Genomic DNA, 12,476 nt, shown 5'->3' on the forward strand with positions numbered 1-12,476 from the left:
GGTCTGGGGTCTGTATACATTTGGGATATGGTCTGGGGTCTGTATACATTAGGGATATAGTCTGGGGTCTGTATACATTTGGGATATGGTCTGGGGTCTGTATACATTAGGGATATGGTCTGGGGTCTGTATACATTAAGGATATGGTCTGGGGTCTGTATACATTAGGGATATGGTCTGGGGTCTGTATACATTAAGGATATGGTCTGGGGTCTGTATACATTAAGGATATGGTCTGGGGTCTGTATACATTAGGGATATGGTCTGGGGTCTGTATACATTAAGGATATGGTCTGGGGTCTGTATACATTTGGGATATGGTCTGTATACATTAGGGATATGGTCTGGGATCTGTATACATTAGAGATATAGTCTGGGGTCTGTATACATTTGGGATATGGTCTGGGGTATGTATACATTAAGGATATGGTCTGGGGTCTGTATACATTAGGGATATGGTCTGGGGTCTGTATACATTAGAGATATAGTCTGGGGTCTGTATACATTAGGGATATGGTCTGGGGTCTGTATACATTAAGGATATGGTCTGGGGTCTGTATACATTAGGGATATGGTCTGGGGTCTGTATACATTAAGGATATGGTCTGGGGTCTGTATACATTAGGGATATGGTCTGGGGTCTGTATACATTAGGGATATGGTCTGGGGTCTGTATAAATTTGGGATATGGTCTGGGGTCTGTATACATTAGGGATATGGTCTGGGGTCTGTATACATTAGGGATATAGTCTGGGGTCTGTATACATTTGGGATATGGTCTGGGGTCTGTATACATTAGGGATATAGTCTGGGGTCTGTATACATTAGGGATATGGTCTGGGGTCTGTATACATTAGGGATATAGTCTGGGGTCTGTATACATTTGGGATATGGTCTGGGGTCTGTATACATTTGGGATATGGTCTGGGGTCTGTATACATTAGGGATATAGTCTGGGGTCTGTATACATTTGGGATATGGTCTGTATACATTAGGGATATGGTCTGGGGTCTGTATACATTAGGGATATAGTCTGGGGTCTGTATACATTTGGGATATGGTCTGGGGTCTGTATACATTAGGGATATAGTCTGGGGTCTGTATACATTTGGGATATGGTCTGGGGTCTGTATACATTTGGGATATGGTCTGGGGTCTGTATACATTAGGGATATAGTCTGGGGTCTGTATACATTAGGGATATGGTCTGGGGTCTGTATACATTAGGGATATGGTCTGAGGTCTGTATACATTAGGGATATAGTCTGGGGTCTGTATAAATTTGGGATATGGTCTGGGGTCTGTATACATTAGGGATATGGTCTGGGGTCTGTATACATTTGGGATATGGTCTGGGGTCTGTATACATTAGGGATATAGTCTGGGGTCTGTATACATTTGGGATATGGTCTGGGGTCTGTATACATTTGGGATATGGTCTGGGGTCTGTATACATTAGGGATATGGTCTGGGGTCTGTATACATTAGGGATATGGTCTGGGGTCTGTATACATTAGGGATATAGTCTGGGGTCTGTATACATTTGGGATATGGTCTGGGGTCTGTATACATTAGGGATATGGTCTGGGGTCTGTATACATTAGGGATATGGTCTGGGGTCTGTACACATTAGGGATATGGTCTGGGGTCTGTATACATTAGGGATATGGTCTGGGGTCTGTATACATTAGGGATATGGTCTGGGGTCTGTATACATTAGGGATATGGTCTGGGGTCTGTATACATTTGGGATATGGTCTGGGGTCTGTATACATTAGGAATATGGTCTGGGGTCTGTATACATTTGGGATATGGTCTGGGGTCTGTATACATTAAGGATATGGTCTGGGGTCTGTATACATTTGGGATATGGTCTGGGGTCTGTAAATAGATAAGGGCTCTGATCTGAGCTTTGTGCACAGTTTTGGGGTCTCATCTGGGGTCTGTAACAGGGGACGTGTAGTGTGAGCTCTGTATACAGGAACAGTTTGGTTATGGGGGTCTGTGTAGGGGGAGGGTCTTGTTTGGAGCCTGTATAGGCAGCTGCGAGTCTAATCAGGGTCTGTATCTGTTTTCATTTAGGCGTAGGTTGGAGGCGAATCCTATTTGTAAGGGTCTGAGCCCCCAGTAGTGTATAGCTGTGTGTCTGTGTATGCGGTGTGCTCCCCCCAGTGGTGGCTGCAGGCAGCAGGAATGGTGTCATGGCCGCCTATCACCTTCTGGAGGGCAGCGGGAGATCAGACTAATGGGACCAATGTGATCATAGTGATGGTCTGATCTGCCACAGACCTGCACCTGGGAGCTCAGGATGAAATCTCCCCCCACACACAAGGCAACTGTGTACATCTTTTCTCATAAGAGCTGTGTCTCACCTTGTTCTTCCGCTGACACCGGGGACCTAGACGACAAGGAAAAGAAATAATAATCAGCTTATTAGATAAAAATATATCTCTAGAAGATTCCGGCTATAACGTCACCAGTCACCCAGATACTGAGGAGTTCTGTGCAGAAAGCTCCTGAGTAACCATGGTAACAGACTACAAACAAACAGCGCGTAGTCAGAACCCTCTATGAAGCCAGACATTTCCCCACCGGACGCTCAGCGCTTCTCATCCAGCTCCATCCCATTCCCAGAGATCACAAAGGGGAACGGCTGAATGAGAGACACTAATTAGGCGTTAATGAGGCGGTGATAAAGCATGGACGCCAACCAAGAGCTCAAACCCGAGCAACCGGAGCAGCCATCACCAGGAGACACTGGGGGAAGTAGTCCCTGAACCCCCAGAACATCCGATGCTCCCAATGATCGTCTGATAGTTCAATCTGTGAACATGGAACCTGGGACCACACGGCTAGGATTAATGCAGGCTATAACAAAGTAAAGCAGAATAGTGAGTGCAGCTCTGGAGTGTAATACAGGAGGTAACTCAGGATCAGTAATGTAATGTATGTACAAAGTGACTGCACCAGCAGAATAGTGAGTGCAGCTCTGGAGTATAATACAGGATGTATAATGTATGTATACAGTGACTGCACCAGCAGAATAGTGAGTGCAGCTCTGGAGTATAATACAGGAGGTAACTCAGGATCAGTAATGTAATGTATGTACACAGTGACTGCACCAGCAGAATAGTGAGTGCAGCTCTGGAGTATAATACAGGAGGTAACTCAGGATCAGTAATGTAATGTATGTACACAGTGACTGCACCAGCAGAATAGTGAGTGCAGCTCTGGAGTATAATACAGGAGGTAACTCAGGATCAGTAATGTAATGTATGTACAAAGTGACTGCACCAGCAGATTAGTGAGTGCAGCTCTGGAGTATAATACAGGAAGTATAATGTATGTACACAGTGACTGCAACAGCAGAATAGTGAGTGCAGCTCTGGAGTATAATACAGGAGGTAACTCAGGATCAGTAATGTAATGTATGTACAAAGTGACTGCACCAGCAGAATAGTGAGTGCAGCTCTGGAGTATAATACAGGAAGTATAATGTATGTACACAGTGACTGCACCAGCAGAATAGTGAGTGCAGCTCTGGAGTATAATACAGGATGTATAATGTATGTATACAGTGACTGCACCAGCAGAATAGTGAGTGCAGCTCTGGAGTATAATACAGGAGGTAACTCAGGATCAGTAATGTATGTACACAGTGACTGCACCAGCAGAATAGTGAGTGCAGCTCTGGAGGATAATGCAGGAGGTAACTCAGGATCAGTAATGTAATGTATGTACACAGTGACTGCACCAGCAGAATAGTGAGTGCAGCTCTGGAGTATAATACAGGATCAGTAATGTATGTGAGGAATGACAATTTTGTAGTAGAATACCTCCATATATAATGTACATTAGTGCTGTTACACACTTTGAGCTGCTGATTTGCAGCAGTTATAACTGATATAATACTGCTTTCTCCAGTGCCCGTCCTACGTTCACTCTGCAGCGATGAAGGCCAGCCTGACATGCGATAGCACGATATATATTCAGCGCGGGTCACGGTTGGCGGTTTAGGAGATTTTCACAATGGTAATGTCATGCTTGCTTCAAGAACACATGAAGGGCCGGTGCGGTGGTGTCGCAGGGCCGACTGCCGCTGTGCATCATTCACAAATTCATAACTGCATGATGGATAACGCTGATAGTCGCTGTTTGTTTTCTCTAACTGCTAATCCAAGGTATTTTCAGAGGCCGATGAAGGATAAGAAAGGAGAATGCAGCCAGACAAAGGCGCGCTCACAGTGCCATCCAGTGGCCAAGATGTGAAGAATTAGCAAAACTGGAGATATATACCCACATGTTCGTATAGGGTTAGAAACAAAAAGAAAAAAAGACTGAGCCTTCCAGGGGCTGAAGAAAAACAGCCGTTCCCAGCATGATCACAAATGTCAAAAGCCTGTACACATGATTAATTTATTCCCCTCACTTGCTTTAAAAAAAAATTAAATACCCTTTAAAACAATCTCTGCATTCCCCTGATTCTGCCGCTCTTTTCCGTTCTGTTCCACGTCGCTCCATTGCGGAGATATGACCATTTGTTTCTTCTGGAGCGCAGTATGTGAAATCTCCAGCTGGGCGTTTCTTCAGAGTCTTCTCAGGTGGGCGTGTGTTTTTGCTGCCAATCACAGCTGAGCAGCTGATCTAGTCTCATACATTACTGAGCTGTCATTGGCCGGGGCTGGTAGGGAGTGGTATAAAACACGCCCCCAGAGAAGACTCTGAGGAACATCCAGTTGGACTGTGCAGTGGAGATTTCACATACTGCACGCCAGAAGAAACAAATGTGAATATCTCAGCAATGGAGCGACGTAGAGCAAAACGGAAAAAAACGTTAGAATTGTGAGAGATCGGGGATTTTTACAAGATATTTTGTTCAATTTTTTGGTAAGGAAGGGATAGGTTGTCTTTAAGAAATTAGATATATATCATGTACAAAACATTGTTTTCTTTCCCCTAGCCTTGTCACTCAGGTTGCATTAGGCAATGATGAATGAACTAGATCTTTGCCTATAATATTACTTTACAAAAAAACCTTAGAGATGTTGTGAGAAGTGATGTGGACACAAGAAGAATTGGCTCATCAGTTGTCAAGGTCAGTAAAACATGAGCTCAGCAGGTGAGGAATATACCTGGGACTGAAACACGTGAGGCCGAGTGAACCCGAAAATAGAAGATCAGCTCTATGTACTAAAGATGATCTCCGCTGTATGTGATGTCTATGTAGCAGGAGAAGTTAGCTACTTCCTCCTTCACTATAGCTACTTCCTCATATTCTATCTGCTGTCTTCTTCATTGTAGCTACTTCCACTGTCCTTATAGCAACTTGCTCTTTCATTAAAGCTATTTCTTTCCTACCTGTAGATCCTTACTCCAATACTGAGGCTATTTCCTCCTTTATCGTAGCCATTTCCTCTTCCATTGTGGCCCCACCCTGCTTCACTATAACTATCTGCTCCGCTCCCAGTATTGTTAGTGCCTCCTACACTAAAGTAACGTTTTCCTTAATCATAGCCATCTCCTCCCAACATTGTAGTGACTTCCTTCTTCACAATTGCAACTTCCTCCTTCACTTCCTTCTCCTTTGTGGTAGCTACTTCCTCATTCACTATAGTCACTGTGACTATTTCCTCCTTCTTTGCATCTACTGTACTATCGTTACTGCCTATTTCGTTGTAGCTCCTCCATCCTACAACGTAGCTACTTACTCTTCTAATGATGCAACTTCCTCCTTTGCTGTTGCTACTAGTTCTTCCACTGTTGCTACTGCCTACTTCATTGTAGCCATTTCCTCCTCCAATCTCACTAGTTACTCCTCCACTGTAACTACTTCCTTCTCCACTATCTCCACTTCCTTCTTCTTTGACACAAATTTCTTCTCCACTGTTGCTACGTCCTCTATTCTTGCTAGTTTCTCCTCTACTGTAGCTACTTCCTCCTCCACTCTAACTACTTCCTCCTCCACTCTAGCTACTTCCTCCTCCACTCTAGCTACTTCCTCCTCCACTCTAGCTACTTCCTCCTCCACTCTAGCTACTTCCTCCTCCACTCTAGCTACTTCCTCCTCCACTCCAGCTACTTCCTCCTTTATTCTCACTAGCTCCTCCTCCACTCTAGCTACTTTCTCCTCTATTCTCACTAGCTGCTCCTCCACTGTAGCTACTTCCTATTCCATTCTTGCTACTTACTCTTCTACTGTAGCTACCTCTTTCTGCATTATCGCTATTTCCTCCTTCTTTGGCACTACTTCTATCTTCACTGTTGCTACTTTCTCTACTCTTGCTAGCTCCTCCTCTACTGTAGCTACTTCCTACTGCACTGTCACCACTTCCTACTTCAATGCGGCTACTTCCTCCTCCACACTCGCTAGTTACTCCTCTACTGTAGCTACTTCCTTCTCCACTGTAGCTACTTCCTTCTCCAGTATCCCTACTTTCTCCTTTTCTGTGACTTTCTTCTCCACTGTTACTAGTTCTCCCTCCACTGTATCTACTTCCTACTTTATTGTCACTACTTCTTCTTCCACTGTCTCTACTTCCTACTTGAATTTAGCTACTTCCTCCTTCACTCTTGCTACTTCCACCATCACAGAGCTACTTCCTTCTTCATTGTAGCTACTTCCTCCTCTAATATAGCTACTTCCTCCTCCACTTTAACTGCTTCCTACTCTATTATCACTACTTTCTCCTTCATTGAAGCTATTTTCTCCTCCACTCTTGCTAATTCCTTCTCCACTTTAGATACTTCCTACTCCACTATCATTACTTCCTCCTTCATTGTAGCTATATTCTTCTCCACTTTATCTACTTCATACTCCACTATCATTACTTCCTTCTCCACTATACCTACTTCCTCCTCCACTTTAGCTACTTCCTACTCCACTATTCTTACTTCCATCTTCATTGTAGCTTTTTTTTATCCTCTACTCTCACTCGTTCCTCCTCCACTTTAGCTACTTCCTACTCCACTATCACTACTTCCTCTACGTTGAAGCTACTTTCTCTTCCACTCTTGCTACTTCCTCCACTACTGTAGCTACTTCTTCCACTTTAACTACTTCCTACTCCACTATTCCTACTTCCTCCTTCATTGTAGCTAATTTCTCCTCCGCTCTTGCTAGTTCCTTCTCCACTTTAGATACTTCCTACTCCACTATCATTACTTCCTCCTTCATTGTAGCTATATTCTTCTCCACTTTAACTACTTGATACTCCACTATCATTACTTCCTTTTCCACTATAGCTACTTCCTTCTCCACTATAGCTACTTCCTCCTTCCTACTTCCATCTTCATTGTAGCTTTTTTCTCCTCCACTCTCACTCGTTCCTCCTTCACTTTAGCTACTTCCTACTCCACTATCACTACTTCCTCCTATGTTGAAGCTACTTTCTCTTCCACTTTTGCTACTTCCTCCACCACTATAGCTAGTTCCTCCTCCACTTTAGCTACTTCCTACTACACTATTCCTACTTCCTCCTTCATTGTAGCTATTTTCTCCTCCACTCCTGTTAGTTCCTCCTCCACTTTAGCTACTTCCTCCTACACTATCACTACTTCCTCCTTCATTGTACCTATTTTCTCCTCTACCCCTGCTAGTTCCTCCTCCTCTTTAGCTACTTCCTACTCCACTATTCCTACTTCCTCCTTCATTGTAGCTATTTTCTCCTCCACTCTCGCTAGTTCCTCCTCCACTTTAGCTACTTCCTCCTCCACTATCACTACTTCCTCCTTTATTGTAGCTATTTTCTCCTCCACTCTCGCTAGTTCCTCCTCCACTTTAGCTACTTCCTCCTCCACTATCACTACTTCCTCCTTTGTTGTAGCCACTTTCTCCTCCATGGTCGTTACTTTTTAACAAATCTTGTCAACGAAATGTGAACAAATAACTGCCAATTGGTGCAATGTTACATCTGCAACGTTCCGATTCTTCCTCTGAATCTCCCCTTTGCACGGCAGGATTGCTGACACATGCAGAATTCATGGGCGAAGTATCTGCAAAATTAGTGGGGAAACCCATGCCGGATTTTTTCCTAAACCTGTCCTAAATTTCGTCTCCCGCTACATGGAAATGAGGGGGCCGGAGGGTTCTCCCAATGTGTCTGAAGAACCGAAATGGGAAACGGGGTCACCTGGTTGGCCCAGTGTCTCATTCCTCTGCAGGTGTGACACTACTAGGGGAGCTTCCTCCCCTCCCCCGCCCTACCCCCCATCATTGACATGACTAATCAGATCCCACCTGAAATAAAACAGAATTAACGCGGCGCTTGCTTGATTAAAAAGCAGAACGTATAATTAATTTCCTTCTGCACGCCGGCAATTACAATCTCATTTTCTCCGTGCCCTGAGGACGCGGGTGATAGCGGTTCTCATCCAAAAAAAAAAATTACATTTTTTACGAACCCTTTCGCAGTCGTCGATGAAACGCTCACGTTTGAATCTATTTTCTGAGCAAAAAAAAAAAAATCAGAGCAAGAATAGCTGGAAATTCTTGATTTGCCCATTTGTTGGCTAAACCAATATGGCCGCCAGTATAGCACTTGTGCGGGGGAAGGGGGGGGTCCCCCATGTACATCACCTGTCCACAGGAGTCATGATTGAGGGTTCAACCGATCAAACCAAGATTGAGGGTCCCAGAATCCTTTCTGTGAATGGAGCGATACTGAGCATGTGCGACCATTGCTCCAGTCACTGATGGTCGCACATGCTCTATTCACATAGGGGTTTTGGGCCTCCTGTCTTCAGGATCGGTGAGGGTCTCCTCAGCAGCTTGATCCCAGCTATCATACTTTTATCCTCTATCCTGGACAGGCAACACATTTTGTTTATGGACAGTCCCTTTAACTAGTAAATGAGGAACAAATGTCCTCAATTTAAAGGGGCACTTCGTGAAGAGTTGCCCATAGGTGATCCAAGGACCTCATTGTTTACGTCCATCTGTGAAGCCCCACATGTGCAGTGTCGGTGCATTACCTTCAGGGACTCCACGTAGCTGGATCTCGTCACAGGTAGGGAATCTTCGGTTTTGATCGTGACGCCACTCTCAGTATTGCGGTCAGTGGGGACCGCCACTGCAGGTTGAGGGTCGCCTGGGGCTGATGGTGTGTGCAGTTAGTTGGAATAGCCTCCTGAGAGTGAGGCAAGCCCCAGAGCCCGGTGTAGGTGCGTAGTACCACAAGGCGCAGAATAACTCCACACACGCAGAATGTCTTTCAGGGTTTTTTACTCACTTCAGGTGGCAGGGTGAGTAACCCGGGCATAGCTGAGATGAACCAGGTGGGAACCAGGTATCCTTCAGGCTGACTTTATGAGGGTGACCACTGACTCGCCTTCCTTAGCCCTTGGTGGTTTGGGGTGACCCCGACTTTGAGTCCCTATGGGGGTCGCCCAGGGAAGATGCTGCAGCCTCTCTCCCCCTTTTGTTTGCCGTTTTACTTGTTCCCCGGACCAGGCCACTCCAGCTGCTTGCCTCCTGTGACCTATGGGCCCTAACTGTGGTTACGTGGCTGCGGCTTTTGTGGTGTTGTGGTGTGGGCTTTGAGAGCCCCACACCGGCAGGTTTAGCAGAAGAAAGCTGGATCTATCTTCGCTTCGGGATCTGCCGCCCGGTTGGGCCTGGTGCTCTCTAGCAGTCCCCTTACTTCCCACTCCGTGCTTTCTCTCTAGCTGAAGCTGGCTTTCAGGTAGCACTCCTAGTTGACCGTTCTCCCCCGTCAGTAGCCACTGCGCGGGCGCTGTTAGACAGCATCAACCCCACAGGTCTGCTCCTCACTGAGCCCTCTGGAGTTCTCCTCTAACTGACTCACTGCTCCTCCTCTCCTGTTCTTGCCTACGCCACCTAGCAACCAGACTCTCCACCACACCCCTTGAGAGGAGATGGAGGCTTTTGACCCCCTGCCACTATTCCAGTGGAGGTATAGGCTTTGCCCCCTCCTGGGATCCCCAGGGGTCCTCTCAAAGGTACATGTGTGAGACCTGATCACTATGCGCCTGTGTTCCACACCCCTGTCAGCCTTCTGGATTACCTGTGTTGTACTGTCCCCAGCATGGGTGCAGTACTCAGTGGTGCCTGACCAGGTCAGGGGCGCCACATTCCCCCTTAGTTATCACCAGCACGTCCTCGGGCTGCAAGACAACATTTTAAAATGCATAAAACATTAAAACATGTAAAACATTTAAAAGCACCAGGTACCATACATCACCACCCTCCACCCACAAGTCCGTTAACCCACCCAAAACCCTTTCACGTTGGCCGCGGCTTCAGCCACTTCTGGCAGGATGTAGAGGCGGCTTACATGGGCTGGTGGTTTCAGGGTATACCTGGCCTGGTGGATCCGCACCTTCAGCCTCTTCTGGCAGGATGCAGAGGCGGCCTCCACAGTTGGTGCTGACCAGGTACCCTCTTTGTGGTGGTGAGCCAAGGCCCCATAAACAGGCGTGCTCTCTGGTTGCAGGTGAGCCAAGGCCCTATATACGGACGGGCTCCTCCTGGTTGCAGACGAGCCAAGCCCCTAAACAGGCTGACTCTGGTGGTGGTGGTGCCCTCTGGTGTAACTATTTACACTGCGAGAGTTTGTGGCTATAGCCAGTTCATAGCCTTAAGGTTTATGGTTTTCTCACAATAGTTTTTGTGGGCACATGCTTAAACGTGAACGTTGCAAAACAAAACTTTTCAAAACTTCATCTGGTAACTTCTTTCTTTACTTTACTCCTCTTTACCAGGGCTTGAGCCTGTATGGCGGTGGCACCTGCTGCTTTCTTGGTCTTTGTCGTCGTCTGAGGTAGTTTCATCTGTAGGTTCTTTTTCTCTGCTTTGTCTTCCTTCTCTTTCTTTAGGACTTTGTGTTACGTCCAGGGCATACAATCCTCTTTCGCCTTGATGCATAGTAAACTGGACTGAATCTCCCATCTTTAGGTTTCTGCCAGGGTGTCCTCTAGGCAGATGAGCTCTCACATCTCTTCTGTTGACAAATATCCCTTCTTTGATACCAGGTGCTACGATGAATCCATATCCACTTCTCAGATTGAAATCCTCCACTACTCCTCTGAAAAGGGGTCCTCTGACCTGGGCTCTGGACCTTCTCAGTAACCTTTTCTCCTGTAGGTCTCTGGCTGTGACTTCTCTCTGCTCTGGAGACTGTGGTGCAGGGGACAGCGGTGTTCTGTTGCGACGCCTTGTCTTGCGGCCTGAACTCTGCGTGGTACAGCTTGCAAACTCCCAGGTGAGACTTTTAGGCAGATCTTCGTCAGCGGACGGTGTCAAGTCCTCCTCATCCCAACGTGAATAGGGTAACATCTCCGGCTCTGAGTATTGCTCCACTGCCGGTGGCTCCGGAGTCAGCTCCTCAGCTTCCTGGCCTCCTCTCCCCCTTAGTTCTTCGCTGCACTCTGGTTGTGGCAGCGCTGGGGATGAGTGGTCCTCAGCTGGTCTGGGCAGTGGACTCTCTGGCGCGGCTGCAGGGGTTGCCTGAATCTCCTTGGGGGTATGCGGAGGGAGCAGATACCGATCCACCATCTCTTGTGGGAACTGGGCCTCTAGGTCAGCCTTCAGCTTCCAGTATTCGGGGTCCTCTCCTATCAGGGTCTTCCTAGCAGGGACCTCTTTGGACTGGGGAGCGGTGTCTGCTCTGGCCTTGCAGGCCGGGGTAAATGATGAGGTAATCTCTTCTCGGCGGGCCGCGCCTGGCATGGCGGCGGCCTGGTCTTGGCGGGCCGCGCCCTGGATGGCGGCGGCCTGGTCTTGGCGGGCCGCGCCCGGCATGGCGGCGGCCTGGTCTTGGCGGGCCGCGCCCTGGATGGCGGCGGCCTGGTCTTGGCGGGCCGCGCCCGGCATGGCGGCGGCCTGGTCTTGGCGGGCCGCGCCCTGTTTGGCGGCGGCCTGGTCTTGGCGGGCCGCGCCCGGCATGGCGGCGGCCTGGTCTTGGCGGGCCGCGCCCTGGATGGCGGCGGCCTGGTCTTGGCGGGCCGCGCCCGGCATGGCGGCGGCCTGGATCGGCGTCGCAGCTGCGATGGGATCTGTGCAGGCTGGGCTGGACGTCGCTGCAGCAGTCTGGGCTTGGCGGGCCGCGCCTGGCGTGGCTGCGGCCTGGTTCAGCACCTCACTTGCGGCGCGGACGAGCGTTGCTGCGGCGGTGGGGTCTCGGCGGGCCGGGCCTAGCAGGGCGGCGGCCTGGGTCAGCGTTACGCCTGCGACGCGGATGAGGGTCGCGGTGGCAGCCGGTTCTTTGCGGGCCGGACTGGGCGTTGCTGCAGGGACCGGGTCTTGGTGGGCCGAGCAGGGCATCGCTGCGGCCGCTGGGGCTTGGAAGGCCGCACCTGGCGTGGCTGCGGCCTGCTTCAGCGTCGCCGCACCGGACGCCTCTTCGGGGACCGCGGGCGTGGCAGCAGGGGTCGGGGCACTTGCACTGGCCGGGGCATTACTCGACTCACCCACCGGTGGCAGCATCGGGGTCTGCGTCGTCGCCGTCCTGTCTGGCACT

At 48.6% G+C, this 12,476-nt stretch overlaps 1 protein-coding gene across 1 annotated transcript in view; it reads right to left on the bottom strand.

Annotated features, from left to right (window-relative positions):
• The window catches only part of DGKI (diacylglycerol kinase iota), a 197,162-nt gene that overhangs the window by 77,448 nt on the left and 107,238 nt on the right, over positions 1 to 12,476 (bottom strand). Inside the window, exon 26 of the mRNA XM_075343835.1 lies at positions 2,373 to 2,398. Coding sequence (XP_075199950.1) covers positions 2,373 to 2,398 — 26 coding nt within the window. The remainder of the gene's footprint in view (positions 1 to 2,372; positions 2,399 to 12,476) is intronic.

The sequence above is a fragment of the Anomaloglossus baeobatrachus genome, chromosome 4, assembly GCF_048569485.1.
Source record: "Anomaloglossus baeobatrachus isolate aAnoBae1 chromosome 4, aAnoBae1.hap1, whole genome shotgun sequence".
In the NCBI taxonomy this organism is placed as follows: domain Eukaryota; kingdom Metazoa; phylum Chordata; class Amphibia; order Anura; family Aromobatidae; genus Anomaloglossus; species Anomaloglossus baeobatrachus.